This window comes from Lissotriton vulgaris, chromosome 6, assembly GCF_964263255.1.
Source record: "Lissotriton vulgaris chromosome 6, aLisVul1.2, whole genome shotgun sequence".
In the NCBI taxonomy this organism is placed as follows: Eukaryota; Metazoa; Chordata; class Amphibia; order Caudata; family Salamandridae; genus Lissotriton; species Lissotriton vulgaris.
The window spans coordinates 1,788,610,038-1,788,631,765 of NC_141694.1; the positions used below are offsets into that span (position 1 = coordinate 1,788,610,038).

General features: G+C 45.8%; 1 protein-coding gene across 1 annotated transcript in view; it reads left to right on the top strand.

Annotated features, from left to right (window-relative positions):
* Nucleotides 1-21,728, top strand: part of PBK (PDZ binding kinase) — a 130,952-nt gene that overhangs the window by 24,277 nt on the left and 84,947 nt on the right. Inside the window, exons 2-3 of the mRNA XM_086928045.1 lie at nucleotides 7,646-7,717; nucleotides 16,054-16,125. Of these exons, the coding sequence (XP_086784171.1) occupies nucleotides 7,663-7,717; nucleotides 16,054-16,125 (127 nt within the window). The 5' untranslated portion in view covers nucleotides 7,646-7,662. The remainder of the gene's footprint in view (nucleotides 1-7,645; nucleotides 7,718-16,053; nucleotides 16,126-21,728) is intronic.

Genomic DNA, 21,728 nt, shown 5'->3' on the forward strand with positions numbered 1-21,728 from the left:
GTACTGTCATAGAGCTCTGCTGTGGATAGACGAAATACTGTGTTGGAAAGACTAATTACTCCAGTTTGTATCCCTTCTCTCCAAAAATAGCTTAGATAAGCAGCTTACACATAACTCCTGGAGGTTTAGTAGGCATGTAACTCGGACACAGAAATTTACAATTGCGTACCTTTTAATCAGCACAGAGAAGAGATGAATAGATTCAATTCAAAACGAGCTTTATTTGATTTTTTTTTGTAAGAAAATCATAAAAGCGTACAATTAACACAATTTGTTACGTGGTTACAAAGTAGATTAATTTACCTACATAGCAATTATGATAAACTGAACGAATGACAACAGTGACCTAAAAAGGAACCCTAATTATCAGCAAGATGGAGAGATGTGCTGGGTCTTGGAATGACCTTATCTGTTCACTGGTAAGATTTCTTAAGTGTGATCTGTTTATAATGAAAAGTTATGACAAATCAAGTAGGCCTGGGGTATTAATTATGAAACGCATGTGTTAAAGGCACATAGCCTTTAAGGACTGCTTGTTATTACACTGTTCTAAAGCCTGTTAGCAGGTTTTTTGTTACATGGAATCTTGCAGATTACTGTACTAAGCAAGGGCTTTAGTGTTTGTGACCCACCTGAACAAACCGTGGGGACAGACGTTTTGCATCATAGGAATCCTTATTAGGCTATATTAGTATGGATTTTATATTGTTTTGACAACTGTATTTTGTACATATTTGTTATTTTTATTACAGTGTACTTGATGGTTGGTGGGAAAGTGGATGTAAAATTGATACTTGTATAGCGCACTACTCACCCGCAAGGGTCTCAAGGCGCTTGTACAAATACCGCTGTGGAACCCATCCTGGCTTTCCCTGTGAGGCGTCCACTTCTGGGCACCCCCAAGGTGGAGGCCAGGCATCCTTAGCGTTGTGGGGGCCGTTGTGGAGATTAAGCAAGCTATTGCCCAGAGTTGCAGAGTGGGACTCTATGATTGGAATAGGCACCGAGGCGAGAATTATCAGGTCCGTGGAATTTTGAGCCCAAGACCCGCCGAGGTGGGGAATTGAACCCTGGTCCCGGGCTAGACCTCTGCATCAGGGTCTGCCGCTCTAACCATTGAGCCACACTTCTCCACAGAGCAGGTCAGAGTTGCTTATGGCGGTAAGCTGAAGAAAAAGATTATAGGCGTGATTGTTTATAATGAAAAGTTACAATAAAGGCAGTACCCTGCACATATTAATCAGGGGTGTGGAATAAAAAAAGAAAATCTACTGGTCAGTGGCAGCTCCTCCGCAAATGCGGGGAGTTTTGGCACACTGCTCTCAGAGTAGGAAAAAGGAAAAATAAAATGATAACCTTGTTATTATTATTTTACTTTTCACTACAGGGGTGGGTTAGGGCAGGGCTGGTGGCACAGGGGAAGAATTGGTTTGCATTCTCCCAAGTGTGCATGACTGATTGGCCGGCCATCTTGGGCCAGCCATACAGTCATGCACACTTTGCATGTTTCCCACCAGGTTGTAATGCACAGCCTGGTGAGGAACATGCACAGGCTCCCTGTCCCCGGCTGAGCGTCGAACCATGGCGCTCAGACCAATCACAAAGCTGCATTGCAGCATTGTGATTGGCTTAGGGGAGGGAACCTGGGTGCTTACTGTTTCCGCAACCGAAGCTAAGGAGAGACAGCAGTCGGCAAAAGGTAAGTGTAGGATGCTGGCTTAGTGTATAGTGCACACTTATCTAAGTGAAGCACCATGCACTAATCCAGACAACCCTTATGGTGATTTTAGTGTTCTTAGACAACCATAGAAATCTCCAAGTTGTTGCTGTAGAAAGCAGCCTTCTGGCTTATCTTGAAGGAGTGTTAAGCTGCTTTTTTTTACCAGATCTAATCATATAGTGTAGGTTAAATGAAAAAGAATCACATAGTATATATATATGAAAATAGTTCTAATTATTACACAACATCCACAAACGCATTGGTATATTTTTTCCTACTCCAAGACATAAACACAAATACTCAATAATACTTCAATTGTAACAGGTAAGTAAGCACAAAATGCATGTGGTCTCCAGTGGTAGACCAAACCATATATTAAGAAAATGGAATGTGAACTGTGACCAAAGTCGTTACTTGATCCAGGAGACTCAGGAGCTGGGGAGACAAGGAACCACCCAAGGTAAGTAACCAGGAACCCCACGGAGGCTGTGTGCAGAGTGGAAACACAGAATCGGGTCCAATAGAAGTCAACGGGGAAGTTGCAGCTGCAGTTTGGAAGAAAAAAAAAACCTTCCCAATGGACCTTGAAGAAACCCAGTGGAAGACGGAAGGTTGGAGATTCACTCCACCGGTGGATACCCCAGGAACCAGGTGCGAAGTTACGTCGGAAACCGCCATAGACCACAATGGAGGACTTCAGGAAACATGTAGCTGGAGAAGACTGTGCAAGAGTCTGGTGGAATCCAAGGGTTGATTCTGGAAGAAAAGAACCTGTAAACAGAAAGGGCAGTATCTTTGCCACTTGGAGGTGACCAAGAGGCATGGAAGAGCAATGCCCACCAATGATGGACAGTTCAGCTCAGTTGTTGATGACCTTCCCGCTGCAGCTGTGAGGACTAGGCGACGCTGAGGAAGACCAGGAGACGTGCATGAGCTGTCCCACGTTGGAAGTCGAAAACCAGGGGGTCACCGTCTGGCGGGAGCAACAAGCCCTGGCAGCTGCAACAGACATGGAGAGCGAAGAAGGAGCAACATCCAAGGTACCAAGGGACATCTCGTAATGACATGGGTCTACTATATGTATAAAAATGGCCGACCCCACTTACTGGAGAATCGACTACTGGGTTTGTAGGGGTGTTCTGCTCACCCCTACACTTATAACCAAGCTCCCTGACTTCAGGACTGAAAAGCCTGCCAGAGGGATGACTTCTAGATTTTAAGTACAGTGACCTCCGATATAAGAAAACCTATATCTGTTGTGATGGGTGCTGTCACCAACTCACACAGGCTGCAATGGCAGGTCTGTAGTCACAGTTTTAGTGGTCCCAGGGGTGACCCATTACAGCCCATTTGAGAACCTGGTGTACCTGTGACTTGGGTAGCTCTGTACCATATACTAGGGACTTACAAGTGTACAACAGTAGTGTGGAGGTAGAGAAGTATCCTGTGATGCCCTGTTAGGAGAGAGCATATTTGCCTTTGCCAACTGTAATTTTGCATGTTGTGTAATTTTACAAATGGTTGCCTTGTGGGGGAAGCTGAGGGCGGGAGGACACAATTAGTTAGGGTAAACAGCTGCAGGGCTGTTTACTTAGCCAAAGTTGGCTACAAGTGAAAAACTGCAAGGATGCATTGCTAACGTTGCCATAGGGAGGACGATACAGAAAAGTAATCTTTGGCTTTCCAGGGTCACCCCTGGGTTTCACACTGGTTTCCACCACAAAATAGAAGTAGATTGAGAATTGGGAGCACAAAAATTAGGAAAAAGGGGCTACCTCTTTGAAAAATGCCAACACTGTAGTAAAAATATATTTTTTATTCAGCTCTGCATGTTTGTGAAAGCTGGGCTGATGGTAACTTTAGCACAGCAAATGTCTGTTGATGGCATTTTTAGAAGAGAAAAAACGACACTTTATCCAGAGCCCTTTATTCCGATTTTTCCAATAAAACCCAACATTTAGATATATTATGCCTAGTTTCTACAGGGAATCCACAAACCCTGCATACCTCTAGACTCCAAGAATGTTGGACAAAAAGGATGCAAATTTGGAATGGATACCTTATGTTGAGAAAAGTTATGGAGCCCTAAGTGCAAACTACCCCAAAAAGCCAAACAAAGGGCTCTGTACTGTGGGGAAAAGGCCCAGCAGTTTAGGGGTTAAAGCCATCAGGCCTGTAGGGGGGTATTGCTCTGGGGTAAAACCTGTACACACTTATGTTTTTATGGATTCTCCTAGGTTACCATAGTAGTAAGGATTTTGGTGTTGGTTATCCTGTCCGACAAACTCTTGGGGTAGATTTTTTACTCTGTGAGAATTCCTGTTCTGCCCATTTGAAAGGGGGTGTTCATTGCTCTGCCAGCTGTAATTTTGTACATATTTGTACTTTTATGACTGTATGTAAATAGTTTCCTTGTAAGAAAGACTTATGTTCAGTACAATATACATGCCTGAAATTATGCTGTCAAGCCAATGATGAAGGTATAGACCACAATAAGTACTATACTTTTTGCTCCGAACCCAGTAGGGCGAGGAGTGTTTTATTTTGAAAGATAACAAAAGATTAATTGACCTGGAGGGGGTCAAATAAGGACATTTAGATAGGGCACAATCCTGTACCTATCCCAAGAACATAGAAAAAACCATAGATTTAAGAGAAATAGTAAGTGGAAAGAAAGAAGGTTTAACAGAAATTTTTGGAGCCAAGTCTTGCGAATTAAATGAACTATTCCGCAAATCACAACCAACAGTGTATACAAATTAATATGTACAATAAGTTACATGTCACACTGTTTTTAGAGCGTCAATGTTTCGATCCCTATTGCTCCTAATGAAACGGGATCATCATCAGGACTGTTTTAAATCACTGCCTGTTTACAATACGAACGCCTGTGAAAGTAAAGGGGAGAAAAAGAGGAACAACATAAGGCATCCGCCTGAGATCATAGAGTTAAAAACATTCAGCAAGGTCCATGTATAAAATACAGGCCACTCTTAACTGCATCTCATGGTGCTTTATCTGAGATAACGGTGAGTCGTGATGTCATATCGTGGTTTTATATACATGCGTGCATTTTCATGTAGCACAGTGAAAAACCGGCGCGGTGACTTGGTGATTAAGTGGTCATTCCTTCCTGGGTAGTAGAATTACCTGCCTTTCTATTTCGTCCATGAACAATATGGCCAGGTTTGGGGCAAAAATCGCGCCCATGGAGGTCCCCTTAATTTGCTGATAGAAGAGGCCTTGAAACGTGAAGAAATTTCTGGTAAGGCAGAGTTCCAGTAATTTGCAAATAAAAGATGTAGGAATAGCATGTGGTCGTGGGCGACTATCTAAAGTCCTCTGTATAACAAGCAGGGCAGCAGTTTGCGGGATATTAGTATTACCTAATGGTAACAACATTTTCTTACCATACAGCACTCCGCTCCCGGACTTTAACAGAAAAGGAGTAAAAACCATCCCCCTGACACAGGAACTATTGTGCCCTCACGACCCTGATCCAGGACCCGTGAAGGTAATTATCCCTGGCTCTAGCAATAACATCAATTGCATGATTAGAGCTACCCCCTCACTTATGTTCATCTGTTCTTAGTTTCCAGACTGCCCGGCAACTGTCCATAGGCAGTCCCACGCCAAACCAAGCCTCCCAAGGACTTGGCAGGTCAGTGCTCCTATCACCTCCGTTCACCACTACCTCACCTCGCCCACGCCAACTGCAATCCTCCCAAATATCGCCTGGTATGCAGGATCATAATTAGGAGAATCAATTTTGAAATTCACTGCTTCACCACCGTCACAAGCACCACAATTTAGACAAGTTATGTCTTCGCCTTACTCAAATGAGACATCACCGCCAACCTATTATGCACTAACGTACAAAACCTAGGAAGGAATGACCACTTAATCACCAAGTCACTGCTCCGTTTTTTCACTGTGCTACATGAAAATGCACGCATGTATATAAAACCACGATATGACATCACGACTCACCGTTATCTCAGATAAAGCACCATGATATGCAGTTAAGAGTAGCCTGTATTTTATACATGGACCTTGCTGAATGTTTTTAACTCTATGATCTCAGGCGGATGCCTTATGTTGTTCCTCTATTCTTTTTCTCCCCTTTACTTTCACAGGCGTTCGTATTGTAAACAGGCAGTGATTTAAAACAGTCCTGATGATGCTCCCGTTTCATTAGGAGCAATAGGGATCGAAACGTTGACGCTCTAAAAACAGTGTGACATGTAACTTATTGTACATATTAATTTGTATACACTGTTGGTTGTGATTTGCGGAATAGTTCATTTAATTCGCAAGACTTGGCTCCAAAAATTTCTGTTAAACCTTCTTTCTTTCCACTTACTATTTCTCTTAAATCTATGGTTTTTTCTATGTTCTTGGGATAGGTACAGGATTGTGCCCTATCTAAATGTCCTTATTTGACCCCTTCCAGGTCAATTAATCTTCTGTTATCTTTCAAAATAAAACACTTCTCGCCCGGCTGGGTTTGGAGCAAAAAGTATAGTACTTATTGTGGTCTATACCTTCATCCTCTTCTGTATTGCAACTCCTTAGGACCCTTGTTCCTTTTAATAAACATATGACCCATGGTCCGAAGGCCCCCTTCGGGTTTCCTTGGGCTCTAAAAATAATGTCAAGCCAATGATGCCATGTGTCAGATGTCGTTGGTTTGATCCTATTATTGATTAAAGACACGACAAAGGCAATAGGCCTAACTTATTTATTGTTAAAAGCATTTGTTAAAGTCAATGGGCATTTAAGGGTGGATTGTTGTACTATTGTAAATTCTGTACACAGATATTTTGTTACATATATTCTCACAGATAATTGTGGGAGGAGAAGGTCTTGGTTTCCCCCTCTGAAAAACCTTCACTGTATAACATTTGCATTACAAGAACCCTTGACAGGCCCACTTTAAAGGGGTTGTACATTGTTATGCCAACTGCTATTTTGTACATGTGCGTAACTATATGCAAGTATGCCTGGCAGTTGCGTTTGTGGTAAAGCTCATGTTCAGTACCAAAGGCCAGCGTTGATTATGATGACACACCAATGATAAAGGTTACAGGCATGATTGGTTAACTGGAAGAAGTTACGTCCGAATCCTTATGTCTGTTTTTTTAATTTGTTTTGTGATAAACTATCACATATGCAGGAGGGCTGATTTACTTGTTGTGATAAACAAATGTTGAATAGAAAATATAGGCCCCTAGGTGTGGATTGTTACACTCTGCTAAAACATGTAGACAAGAATTGTTACATGAAAACTTACACATTTCTGTAGTCTGCATGGGTTTTAGTTTTTGTTATTTCATTCGGACTAGCCCTGGGGGTAATACATTTGCATTTGAAAATTTAAGAAGGGGCTACTGGGAAGGGTTGTATATTTTGTGAACTGTAATTTAAATGTGTTTGTAAGTTTATGCGTAGCATTTAGCTGGTTTGTTTGCGCCTTTTAATATAATGAAGAGTTTTAAAGCTATGCATTTTTGGTGCCTGGGTGTTTACCACAGAATGTGCTTTCTCTTTGTGACAAGTCAAAAATGCATGTTAATCACAGATGTTACTTTTGGGGCCAGTGAGATTAGAGTTCAGTTCTTTTGGTGACTTAGAGCCATCGTATATGGTATTGTTACTAGACTGTGGCGTTTCAGTTCCATAAAAGATCAAAGACTGAACTGCCTATGCCAGAATTTGATCATATTGCCTCCAGGTTACCCACATCTGGGACACTGATGCTCAACCTGTTGAGCTATATCTGACTCGTGAAACTACACCTCAGTAAAAGTTAGGTTCTGTGTAGGAAATTTGAATTTTTTTGTTTATAAAATCCTGTGAAAATCGATATTTTTAATTTAAGGTTTATCTCTGTTGGCCTTTTAGTTATTTATTTTTCTTTTACAGATCTTCTCTAGATTGCCATGGATGGCTCAAAGCAATTTAAAACTCCACCTGAGGATTCTGGCAAAAGTCCTGGTGAGTGGATTATCTGATGCATGTGCGATGGTCCTATTACCTAGCTCTCTCCTTTTGTCAACTTTATGGATACCCTGTTACTGATTATCTCTGCTTCTAAGGCTGATAATAGTGATTTTCTGTGATGATTCGACACATATACTGTGAAGGTAAAATAGTTTATATGGTGAAATGAGAGATGTAGTGGCAATCATAGTAAAACATCATCAACTGTTTTTCTTTCAGTGCCTATCTATAGAAATAAAATCCTAGGCCCCATTCTCATTAAATTCTCCCCCAAAAAAATCTGGTCAACAACTTACTGATGTAATTACAGATCAGCTGATGTCAGCCTCAAATAGGGTGTATTCAGGAACCTTTACATTACACTGTTGTAGGGTGGGGGCAATCACTAGTCCGTCTCGTTACTGTCCTAATTCCTTCTAAATTATGAATTTGTACAGCTATGCTGAATTGCCCACTAAAAAGCATTCATATTATATCACTTTATCCCAAAGGAGGGATTGCTTAAGATAGAACATCATACTTCAGGGAAGGTACTTGTGTTGAAATGTCCCGCACCATTGCGACATAAGGAGAATTAAATCTTCCTCCTGCGTGAAAGATGCCATTCCAACCTCAATCAATCAATCAATCAAAGCATTTATATAGCGCACTACTCACCCAGAGGGTCTCAAGGCGCTAGGGGTGGGGGGTCCGCTGCTGCTCGAACAGCCAGGTCTTGAGTTGCTTCCTGAAGGCGAGATGGTCCTGGGTCAGGCGGAGGTGGGTCGGGAGGGAGTTCCAAGTCTTGGCGGCGAGGTAGGAGAGGGCCGGTCGATCGATCGAAGCTGGCGTTTGGGATCGTAGAAGTTGAGGCGGCTGTTGAGGTATCCTGGGCCTTGGTTGTGTAGGGCTTTGTGTGCGTGGGTGAGGGGACGGAAGGTGATTCTCTTGTTGACCGGGAGCCAGTGCAGGTCTCTCGGGAGTCCGGAGATGTGGCTGTGGCGGGAGATGTCCAGGATGAGTCGTGCTGAGGCGTTCTGGATCCGCTGGAGTCTCTTCTGGAGTTTGACGGTGGTTCCGGCGTAGAGGGAGTTGCCGTAGTCCAGACGGCTGGTGACGAGGGCCTGGGTGACCGTCTTCCTGGTCTCGGTGGGGATCCACCGAAAGATCTTACGTGGCATGCGCAGGATGTTGAAGCACGACGAGGAGACGGCGTTGACTGGTCCTGGAGAGGGAGGAGTCCAGGATGAAGCCCAGGTTGCGTGCGTGGTCTGTTGGTTTGGGTGCGTTGCCTAGGGCGGGGGGCCACCAGGAGTCGTCCCAGGCGGAGGGTGATGATCCCAGGATGAGGACTTCCGTCTTGTCCGAGTTCAGTTTCAGGCGGCTGTTCTTCATCCATTCGGCTACCTCTTTCATCCCTTCGTGTAGGTTGGCTCTGGCAGTGGTGGGGTCGTTGGTGAGGGAGAGGATCAGCTGGGTGTCGTCGGCGTAGGAGATGATGTTGAGGTTGTGCTGGCGTGCGATGTCTGCAAGGGGGCTCATGTAGACGTTGAAGAGGGTTGGACTGTGCGAGGAGCCTTGAGGAACGCCGCAGATGATTTCGGTGGCTTCTGATCTGAACGGGGGGAGGCGGACTCTGTGTCCTTCCGGCGAGGAAGGAGATGATCCACTCCAGTGCCTTCTCCTGGATTCCGACGTTGCTGAGGCGCTGCACTAGTGTACGGTGGCAGACAGTGTCGAAGGCTGCGGAGAGGTCTAGGAGGATGAGGGCTGCTGTTTCTCCGTTGTCAAGCAGGGCTCGGATGTCATTGGTGGCTGCGATCAGGGCGGTATCGGTGCTGTGGTTGGCCCGGAAGCCAGACTGCGAGAGGTCGAGGGATCCGTTCGTCTCGAGGAAGGCGGCCAGCTGCTTGTTGACGGTCTTCTCGATGACTTTTGCAGGGAACGGGAGCAGCGAGATGGGGCGGTAGTTCTTGAGGTCGGTGGGGTCGGCTGATGCCTTCTTAAGTAGAGCGCTGAGTTCGGCGTGCTTCCAGCTCTCCGGGAAGGTGGCTGTGTCGAATCCGGTATTGATGATGTCCCGCAGGTGGGGTGCGATGACAACGTCGGCCTTGTTGAAGACGTGGTGAGGGCAGGGGTCAGTCGGAGATCCGGAGTGGATGGAGTTCATCGTGCGGACGGTGTCTTCGGTGCTGATCGGGGTCCAGGCGCAGAGGGTGGTGGTGGGGGGGCGGTGGTTCGGTCGTGGCGTGCGTCGGTTGAGTGATGAAGCTCTTGTGTATGTCCGCGATCTTGTTGTGGAAGTAGGAGGCGAGGGAGTTGCAGAGGTCCTGCGACGGGGTGATGCCGTTGTTTCCGGCGTTGGGGTTGGAGAGCTCTTTAACGATGTTGAAGAGTTCTTTGCTGTTGTGTGCGTTGTTGTCCAGTCGTTCCTTGAATGCAGTTTTCTAGGTGGCGTGGATCAGTTGGTGGTGTTTTCGGGTGGCGAGCTTGAGGGCAGTCATGTTGTCCGGTGTTGGGTCTCTGCACCAGGCTCTCTCAAGGGCTCGGCAGTTCTTCTTGGAGCTCTTGAGTTTGTCGGTGAACCATGGGGCTTTCTTGCTGCCGGGTCTGCTAGGCGGGGTCCTCAGGGGGGCGAGGTGGTCTGCGCAGTCGCTGATCCACTTCGTGAGGTTGGTGGCTGCTTGGCTGGGGTTCGTTGCACCGTTGGAAGGGTTCTTGCTCAGGGAAGTTACGAGCTGGTCGGCTGTGATCTTGTTCCAGCTTCTGCGTGCAACCTGTTGCTGGTGGTGGTGGATCATGGTCCTTCTGAAGCTGAAGTGGACGCAGCTGTGGTCCGTCCAGTGGAGTCCGGTGGCGTGGCTGAAGGTGATGCCCTTGCTGGATGAGAAGACGGGGTCGAGTGTGTGTCCGGCGTAGTGGGTGGGGGTGGTCACCAGCTGCTTGAGTCCGAGGTTGGCGAGGTTGTCCAGCAGAGTGGTGGTGTTGCGGTTATTGTTGTTCTCCGGGTGGAAGTTGAGGTCCCCGAGGGGGATGTAGTCAGCGGAGGGGAGGGCGTGCGGGCTGACTAAGTCGGCAATGTCCTCGCTGAATCGTGTGCGTGGTCCCGGGGGTCTGCAGATGAGGGTGCCTCTGAGGGTGGTCTTGGGGTTGATGTGGACCTCGGCGGGTGCGAGGGTGTCGTCGGTGTTGGTCGTGAAGCGGATGGTGTTCTTGTGGACGATGGCAATGCCTCCTTCAGTCTAATTGATGCGGTCCCTCCGGATGAGATGATCTTGTAGCCGTCTGGGATGGCGATGTCGGGCGCTGAAGAGGTGTTCATCCAGGTTTCCGTGAGAAAGGCGACATCTGGGGCTGTGGTGTTGAGCAGGTTCCAGAGCTCGACGGTGTGTCTGTGGACAGAGCGGGTGTTGAGCAGGATGCATTTCAGGTGGCTGCTGCTGTTGCTCGTCTTGGTCTTGGTCGGTGCTGGAGTAGTGCAGGTCCGGATGCCGGTAAACTTGCAGGAGTGGCAGCAGAAGGGTCCGTGGGTGCGTCTCTGGGTGGCTCGGTAGCAGCCCGGGATTCGGCCGGCGTTGAGTTCAGTGGCGTCGTAGGTCCAGCGGGTGTCTGCGGGGGCCAGGGGTCATGGCACTGGGCACGGTCCAGGCGCGGACGGGCGCAGACGGGCTTACCTTTGGCGAACCTTCGGCGCTCAGTCGGCGCGCCCGCTGCGCGTCAACGCTGCACGTTCGCCCGGTCGCCATATATGGCGAAGTGGGAGGGAGGGAGGAGCTGGGAGGCGGGAGCGGGGAGAGTACACAAAGAAAAGGGGGCGTGGCCTCGCGCGCGGCGGCGGGGCGAGGGGCACAAGGGCACAGGGGGAGCAAAAACACGAGGATCAGCAAGAGACACAGGCTCAGGGGGATACAAAACCACAAATAACACTGAAGAAAGAGCAGAGAAATCACTGAGCACACCGGGGAGAAATCCAATTAGCACGGCAACCTCTTTTCTCAAAAAGCATAGGTCAACAAGTGTTCTGGAGTACCAGTCCACACCTTCCTAGCTTAGCGATTATTATCTGATGACTTAAATAAGCAAAACCACTACCTTATTGAAGAAACCAGGTTCAAACACAGAGGACCTGAATAACTTTCACCCAGTCTCACACCTCATACTCCTTTTTTTAAATACTCGAACGTTGTTCTGTAGGGGGCCAATTTAAACTGTTTATTATTGAGAAGTGCCTACTAGACAATTTTCAGTCAATTTGTAGAACGACATACAGAATGGGAAACTGCTATACATCAGACAGGCAGTTATTAACGCATTTTGGGTGATGGGAACTTCTGCCTTCTTATTCACCAACCCCACAGGTGTTCTCTGCAATTGAGAGCACACATGCCAACCCCTTTAAAGACACTTAGGAAGAGTGGGTAGTAAGGGCACAGCTCTCAGTTGGTTCAACTCTTAACTAGAAGGTAGATGCCAATGACTAACCAGTAAAGCCAATAGGTTCTTCTTGGCAAAGTGGTGCAGTGGTTAAAGTTTATTTTTTATTTTTATTGCTATCATATCGGAAAATATTATTAAAATCTTTTCAGGGCATTATGGGGCACTCCTTAAACATGGCAGTAAATAATAAATAGGCCACTCCTGCTGCGTATTTATTGTTCCTTTTAAAATAAATGTTTTTTATTAGTTTTCTTTTCGGGGGTGGTGTCCCAGTCCCACATGGAAATCGGCCATTATTTGAAAGTGGATGCCAAACCGGGCCACTCACAGCATGGGAATAATTGGAGCCATTGGGGGAGCTCCCAGGCCCACGTGTCCACTGCTGGCTTCCCAGCCAGCACCCTTCCTGGGTGGCGGCAGGAACAGCTGTGTTGCTTTGCTCCTGCCAGGGCAGGAGCAGCTTCTATTTCTGAACCCACCGGGCTTAGGTAAAGTTGTGTCGCTGCCTGGGAAAGTGTAGACTGGGATTAAAGTTGTCCCTGAGGATTTAAAGAGGTTCAGGGGTCCGGATATGCCTTCACCAAAGAAACAAATTTGACCGGTGATGGGGTCCCTGGGGCCTTACAAAGGCTTGGGAGGGAGGGCAGCACACCCCCTCCTCATTACAAAAGAATACGCTTCACAAATAGGGTTACTGGGGCCCCTTAAGGTTCAGAGAGGAAGGCCTGACGCCCCCACCCTGGGGAGATTATTTATAAAAGGGTGTGAGCAAGGTTTTTAAAATGTTTGTTTTTTGTTAACTCGACCGCGGCGCAAATTCTGCAGCGGTGCTGGAGTTCTGAAGAGTGGGCAGGCCACGTCGGCCAACGGACCTGCGCAGCACTAGCCAGGTTGTGCACGTGACGGCTGTTGGCCGACGTGCGCACGGAAGGGGTTAACTCACCGTAGTGCCATTAAAAATATTATTTTTGGCCCTGGGGAGTGGGAGTGATACCTCTGGTACCCACCCCCATTTGGGCTGGGGGCCGAATGTTCCCACCCTGCCTCTCCGTATAGTTTTTTTTAGGTCTCACCTGCGTTGCAGCGCATGTGCTGCTTTGCCTTGGCGAGATCTATTGTTGTTGGTTTTGTGTCGGGCTTCTTTAGAAACGGGGTTGGTGTCCGCCCTGTCTCCCTTAGGCCCCGCCCACCCGCCGTCTGTTGCTACCTATAGGATTTGCCAATTCGTGTTTTTTGAGATGTCGACACGTATAGTACGTGTGGCACTCAAGCGTTTGTCTACGTAGCATGTTAGACTGTGCATTTTAAAGTGTGAATAACTGATTTTGTCGGAGAAGTCCCCAAGACCTACTATAAATGTTGGGGTGACTACAGTTTTTAATACGGTTGAATACGTTTCAGCATGAATAGTTGGAAAGCCATACATTGTTCTTGAATACAAAACACCACCAATCTAGCACGTTACAAAAAAAAAGCATCTCTGTGATGACGTAACACACAGGAACTTCAACTCTGGGTTCAGTGAGTCCCCGTGACAACGACGTCCCACAAGGCTGGGAGTGCGACTGCGTGGAAAAGCGGCCTGCAGCCGGAGGTGAAAGGGGAGGGAGCTGTTTCCAAATAAACCGCCCAGGCAGTAGGGACCAAGGTAAGCTGTTGTCCGGCCAGAGGAGAGGCTACCGGGAGCAGCGTAGCAACGGTTGAGGGATCAACGGCCAGCGTAAGGGTTTGGAAATGAAAAATGGGGTGCTGCGCGCGTGCGCTAGCCGCTGAGCGAAACCTATCCCACAGGTGGCGGGGGTCTGTTTATGGGTACACCTACTGAAGAGTTGGAAATCTTTTAAACCACGCCTACCACTAGGTGTTGTTTCAAAGGGGTGAGTTCCAGGGGCACACCCACTGAGGGACCGCCAGGGATACGCCCTCTCGCCCACCCTTCTCGGGGAAAAATATAACCATCTTTTTTAGGTCTCGCCTGTGTTGTAGCGCATGCGCTGCTCGCTAATTAAAATAAATTGGCAACCAATTGATTTGCCCCTTACTAATCAAATTCACTGCACTTCATCTGCCTCTTAAAAAAAAAAAAAGAGCTCAGTCACACCTACTGGGATCTAAGACTGTGGCACGCAGGTTACACAGAGATGTTTACAGTGGGTGCTGAACCCCTAAAAGTAGCTCTGTTACACTGCACCGGTTCCTCAGACACAGCCTAGGGCAGTCTTCCTGCACCATTACAAATTTCACACATGGGAATGAAGAATAACGAGAACATCCGTTTTTGTGCACTGACCCCTGCATGTGTTGCCGTTCTTCTTTGACATTGCCCCCTGCCTAGATTTTGCATACTTTCCAGAAGCAAAGTGACCCCACAGAATAAAATCTAAAAGGGTGCTTTGCTGCTGGACTTATGTCTCCAGATCTGACCATAGACGTCGACCATGTTCTACATTCTTCCTTTTAACAATACATGTTGTAAACATAATAGAAGGACAAAAACATAGGTGTTTTTGTAGTCGCCATTTCGTAGTGACCCACTAAAAGTATATCATTGCTGTGTATTTCACAGAGTCTCATTAATTCAATATTTCCTTTAACAAAATATATAAATAATTTGATATAATTCATTATTATACAATATAATTGTCGGTATGCGTCCCATTGATTTTATTTTTAAGATCACTTTTAAATCCAATTTCACTAATTGCCATTTTTCAACATGTTAATACACTACATCTTCACTGTGCATTCTGCCCATGTGGGCTTTAGTAAATTGCCAAAATACTTTGCTTGTAACTTTTTCTAGCCCTTATGATTTAAAATGTATATTCTATGATAAAATATTTCTTTCATATTTGTGTTTTTCTCACAACAGGATTTATTATCGAAAACAATTTATAAATTTAAATTTTCATCAGACCAGCCTGTTGCTATGAAGCTTCATTAGAAGTAGTCTCTATATTTTGGCCATTGCAGATTTTCTCATGCTGCTACATCTAGTGGCTTGTCCTCCTGTGAACAAACACATAAACATATACATTGTTAAAAACTTATTATCATAAAAACAATAATTTCCGTCTTCAGGACTACCGGCTTAATTCTTTTGATTTCATTGACAGTTCCCCTTTCAGAGGTGAACAATTAGCTCCTCATCAATATTCAGTCCCAGCGGTTCCTTGCATTCCAATTTTAGAATATAAGGTGACTCTAGACTCTTCAGCTCTTCCTCAATTGTCCCCCTCTCTTGCTTTCCTCGGCACACTATCTATCATACTGTACTGTACTAGCTGGTGGTCCCCTCCCATGTACTTTATGAAAATGTCTTACCACTGGATATATTTTTTCCAAATATAAAACCGGTAGTAGTGGTTTTCATCGACCGCATATCTAATGTTGTGGGCAAAAATGTGTAAGAGGATGTGGCATGATGTGCAAAAGAACAATGGTTTGGAATGCTACCCTGAGCGCTTGCCAGTGGTTTAACTTAGTGCAAGCATTCCTTCAATCACCTTTTGTGTTTGTTGCCTTTATGACATTCAGCCTGGCTAGCACTAGAGCACTAAACCTCGTATTACAGTAATCAAATCCAAACTCCTCATCTGCTCTGTAGGCATCTTTATCAGGTACACCTCGCACAGTTGGTCTGACTTAGGTTTGATTACAAAAAAAGCTCTCTCCCTTATGCAGGTGCATATTGATATTTTGCTTCCAATGGGTATTAGAAAAGGGTCCATTGAAATTCTGCAAAATCTACTGTAAGTAGGTGAAAACAAAGGCATGTGGAATGCTTTGTCCTATGGACTTTTACCAATCATGTCCCCGACCCTTTAATTTTCAGAAGTCCAGCTTGCATATTCTAGCCATGGAGTTTGAACTTTGATTTCTTGATTTGAGTTGATATTATGTTCTTTTCATAGGTTTGATGTCCATCTCGGTGGATAGTGGAAATAGTTTTTGTACACCTCAACGAGGTAGCTGTAAAAAATCTGGTGAGTATATTGACATAAGTGAATGTGAAATTCTCTGTTCTTGGAAATGTTCCCAAAATCTTTCCCATATGTTCTTCCATTCCAATCAGGGACACCCTCATGCATTGTATATTTTCTGCCTTAACACACCTTCCTATTGCCATGTAGTAAGTAGCTTTAGCATCTGTTCTTCTGTGGAGAGTTCTATTCTGTTGGAATATATGTGTGATATTTTCTTTTTTTCTTTTTTTGAACAAGTGTGCCTAAGTCCACCCGGACACCTGAAATGCATAGCTTTGAGTGCATTGTTTGGAGCAGTTCTCCAAGCTATACATTTTGGTAAATGTAGTCTTTTTTTCCTCATTAATTCAATTTACTTTGCAGCTATCTATTGGTTTAGTTGAATGAAGGGAAGTAAATACGGCCAGTTCAAGAGGGTTACAGAATTGTCTAATATACAGTTACTTCTCATTATCGACTTTAAAACAGAAATGCTTATCCTAGGAGGTCATCTCTGATTACTTTTGCCATTAAACTGGAAACTGTAATTATTCAGAATATGGTCTGGTGCATCATGTCTTTCACAAATACAGTTTCATTGGCTGGCTGACTGACCGGGTGATCAGTATGGAGTTGACTTTAGGATCCTGTGTATAGCCGTGCCTGATACCATGCATTAGAGGTTAGACTAATGCATTTTAGTGCTGGTGTCCGCATCACCGCACTAAAGTGCAATAGAGAGACACAGATTTTAATAAAAGACTTGCAGCCCACTGGCGGGCAAATATCATGTGAATTGAACTTGAAGGTGAGTTTTAGTGTGCCATGTGTCCCTCACAGTGCTTTGTTCTCATACACAAAACAATATCCAGACCCAGCAGTCAGTCAATTCTCTCAGTCCCCACGCAGATCCGAGGGTGGCGCCTTGCCTGTTGTATTTTTTCCACCACGGCGTCTGCCCAAACATGACCACACAGGGTCTGATTGGCCTGAGAGGAACTGACAAAGAAGGGCTGGAGCAGCTGTGTTTTTCCTTGCTGCGCAGCGCCTGCCGCCTACCAGTGGCCTGGCGGCTTTTGTCCACTATGGCCCTCGTGAGTCAGGGGATTGTCTAAAATCAGCCAAGACAATAGTGTTGCACGAGTAGAGTCTGACAGTGACTGCTGTAACCAGCGAAATATAATTGCCGGTATAAAAAAGATAACTCACTCACAGTATGTCAATATTGTTCACCAGCTGTTTTAAATTATGCCATGGCCATTACATCCTCAAGGCTCCTACCACACTGTGATGGAACAAATGCCCCCTGAATGGGAATAATCATGCGCCTAACAATATGATAAGAAACTCTCATAACGAAGCCAATTATTAGACGGCTGTTAGCGCTCACAAGCTTTCACCCCCGTTTCAAATGTATTGCCGTTGGGTTGTCAGTGTCATTTATATACTCCCAGAGTCTAGAGCACATATTGTAATTAGTTCCCAAAAAAACCATCATGGAAGCCGGAGGTGCTGCGGTTATGTGTGTGTGTAAGTGAGAATATTTCTTTTGTTTTACACTTTATCGTTTTATGCAACAAGTACACACAATGAAGCCAAAGCAAAATATAAAACAATACATGTGTGTCACACCAAATGACTTGGAAAGAAACCAGCTTTGAAAATGTAATCGGTCGCGCCTTTGATTAAGTTAAAGCCATTTGCTTTGCTAATGGTATTGTATAGCAAAGCAAATGGCTTTAACTTAATGAAAGGCGAGACCTATTGCATTTTAATGAGTATGAATTTGACTGGCAATTTACCAACCCCGAAAGTATTAAACGTGTTCCACACAGGCAAGTTATTTTCCAATCTAGTTTCAACTTTTAGCTGCCACAGAATCTTGATTGCACTACTCACCCGGTCAAGTAGTGTCTGCTGCACTTTGCCTCTGGTGTGGGACGGCTGTGTGAAGGAATGGGGGTGATCCAACCCCGGACAGCGTGAAGAGGGGTAGAAGCACAAAGTATGGTTCTGGAGTGACTCCATGCTACACAGATAACTCCAGGCCGCCTACTCACCAACTAGCCCCACTCTCTGACTTGACTCCGTTCATCTGAATTAATTAGACTGGCAGCAGGAACAGCCAAAAAATGCAGCTTTTGAGAGCTGGGAGTCTTGGAAGAATTTGCTAAAAGCTTAGCATTGAAGTGCACATATAATATGACTAAACCTGCACCGGGAACCAAAGACATCCAAATCTGCAATGGGAAAAAAGCGGGCTGAAACGGCACCGGAGTAACATGCATCCCAAATACAATGCAATCGATTCTAAACTGGGAATCAGCTGTGCGTGCCTCAAAACTGGGCGTGGAACCCTTTCCTAAAAGGCACAGTGAGCGCGCACGAAAGAGGGTGCAAGACGTGCTCCTTAGACAACAGTGCACTTTGAAATTCAGCAACAAAGCCACCTAACGCAAGCCCCGATGTGCACCGCTGCCGCCCAGGAATTCACAAGTACTAAATATACACAGGATAAATGAGATAAGCTGTTAAATCTGAGGGTGAAGAAACTGTCTAGCTGCCAAAATCAGACATGCTTGCTGCCAGAGACCACACATCTCACATGTTGTAAGCTGTCCGCAGACACTCCAGCCTGCGGACCAGCGTTCTCCGGTTTGCAAACGTGCACCTACTCAGCAGGATTTCAAATTGAGGCAAACTGTAACCGGCATCTTGAGAGTATCAGTCTGCAAGACAAAGAGCAAACCGCTGGATCGTTACAAATCCCAGACAGAAGGGAGGCGGAGGCTCACAAAGGGTGTAGGCGTCTAATCGCCTGTTTATACAACGTACCTGCCTCACTCGCACTAAAACGGGGAGAATTTAAAAAAAGACTGCAAATATGCAGATTGCTCAACAAGTTAAGAAATCAAGCATGAAAGGTGCGGTCTAGACTATGAAATAAAGCTAACACTACTTGGTCATTCAGGAAAAATACACAGACTCCTAAGCTGATGGGAGCTACTAGTGGCCTGTGTACCAACGCCTAATAGACAACACATTTAAATAATGTTTTCCCTGCAGCTAGGCAAATGAAAGGTTGAACTTCAGTCATGAAAACGGCGCTTGGGTGAAGAGAAACTGACTGGCCAGAGGAAAGCAATATTTGAAAGGTTAATGACCTACTTCTTCTCGCAGTGAGTGTAGTTAACAAAGGAATGACGCAAAAGCTGTATGATCTGACCAGCAGCACGGTCAGCAGGGTGGCATCGCTGCGCCCCCCCAGTCAGTCGGTGCCACTAGCGATGAATTGATGAAGAGACGAGGCGAGAAGTCCATCTCTCTGTATTTACAGAATCCGCTCGGTTTAGTTATTTTCGAGGGATCAAGGCAGACTGACAGCTGGAAGGGTTGCCGCCATGTCCAGCCTCCCCGGAGCCTGCTGCTTTGCTCTCCGTAAACTAGAGTGGAAGTAAGCTGGCTGCCTGTAGGCACTGCCGGAGAGACTGAACCTGCCAGCAAAGCAAGCTAAGGGCAAACATTACAAGTCATGTTCGGGTGCCTGATGCGATGCACAAAAGCCCACCAAGAACGCTCTCTGACTAAAAGAGACGTGGGAGTGGCGACCCCCTATATGCGACGCTGGAAAACAAACCCCGCCCGTTTACAAGCAAACTCAGGAATTTCTGGTCCTTGCACTGTGGTTAATATGGCATTTAATACACAGATGCGAGAGGCACAAAACACGTTTTCTTGTTCCATGGAGGCGATTACTCTGGTCCCCTCCTATTAATAAACATAGTGAATGCTAGTTTGCACACTGCAGCTTTAATTTAGGGAGAAAAATGCGTAGTAAGCAGCAAGGGACAGAGCAGTTAGCGGGGCTGAGCAGTGCACCGCAGAGGAGCGGGCGCGCAAGCTGCATACGTGAAGCAGCATTTTCGTTGCTATGACAACGCAAGCTTCGCAAGATGGCGTCCGATTGTCCACAGTCCGTACGGACACGCGCATGCTGTTTGCTTTGGACAAATGGTGTGAGAGCAGCCATCTTTGTCCATGCAGATGCGTGCATGAAAGCCCTTGGCAGAATTGATTCCAAAAGGTACTCTCAATGGCGAGAGAAGCGCATACGCTGCTTTCGCCAGGCGAGACCTAAAAAGATGAACATAAGCAAAAGGCCAAATAGACTATAGAGACAAGCTCAACTTCAAAGTAGACAAAACACATCAGGCATCGCAGAGCAAATCAGGGGAATGCATTATACAGCATTGAAGAGTTAACAAGAATTTAGGTTGCTTTTTCAGTGTCAGCAGAATGATCCAAGGACAACAAGTAGTCCCGCAGTGGCTGCCGATATCTGTGGACCTGGAAGTTTGTGGCTGAAGGGTAACATATAATTCAGAGTTTGTATCCCAGTAGGCCAGATCTTTTAGCCAGACGGGCACCATTGGAGGAGTGCGAGCACCCCAGTGAAGCGAGATCTACCGTTTGGTTAGGAGTAAGGCAATGGCAGTAAAATGACCTGTTCTTAATGGTAATGGCCGAACGTACCTCAGCAAAGCAGTCAGTGGGTTGGGAGCAAGAGATGGTTCAATCATGAGAGACAAAGTAGAATAGATGTCACTCCCTATAAGATGCTATCACCCTGGAGGTCGATGATAAAAGAAGGAAATCTGCCTGGCTCCCCCGGCTGGTCTGTCTTAATATTGTTGGTGTTAGAACTGGCTATTTCAGGTTGGCTAAGGCTGACGCCAAAGCCAGGCAGAAACCACCATTCTAGTCAGGGCAAGGGAGTCGCACGCCAAGATAACCCCTGCGCACCCCCTTGGTAGCTTGGCACGAGCAGACCAGCTTATCCCGGAGGCAATGTGTAAAGCATTTGCGCAAGCACACATCAGCAACAACATCATAGGCACACCACAAAAGGAACCCCACACAAGGTTATGTAAAAATAACTTCTGTATTGTCAAAACACATCAGATAGAAATCACACATGTACATTGTGCCAACTGGCACGGGCAATATTCACAAGGGATTATTTACACCAGGACAGGGCCATGTGGGCGCCTGTCAGGATCAGCTCTTAGTAGAACATAGAATATAGGATATAAAATCACTGTAGCACAAATTAACAGTTATAAATCACAACCAGTAACAACCGGTAACAGGTAAGTACCACCTACGCAACCCTAACCACCTTAGGAGAATGTCACGCAGGGAACCAGGACCTCACTAGGACCACCTGTACTAGAATGCACAACCACCTAAGTATCTCAATACAATTAGGGGTATAAGCAAGAACACATTACACATGATGCATCACAACATTCAGAGGTGTAGGGAAGGAAAACACATGATTCATAAAACATACATTCAGATGTGTAATATGATGCACATGATGCATCAAAAACACATTCAGAGGTGCAGGGAAGGAAAAACACATGATGCATAAACCAACACATTCAGAGGTGTAAAATCAAGGAAGACACATGATGCATAAAACATTCAGAGGTGCCAGAACACAACTCAATAGCGCAAAAACACATGATGCATGAAAACACATTCAGAGGTGTAATAAAACCACACAATTGCGCAAAACTTACATAAGCCACCAATTGTGGCAGTCCCTAGGCCAACTGGCC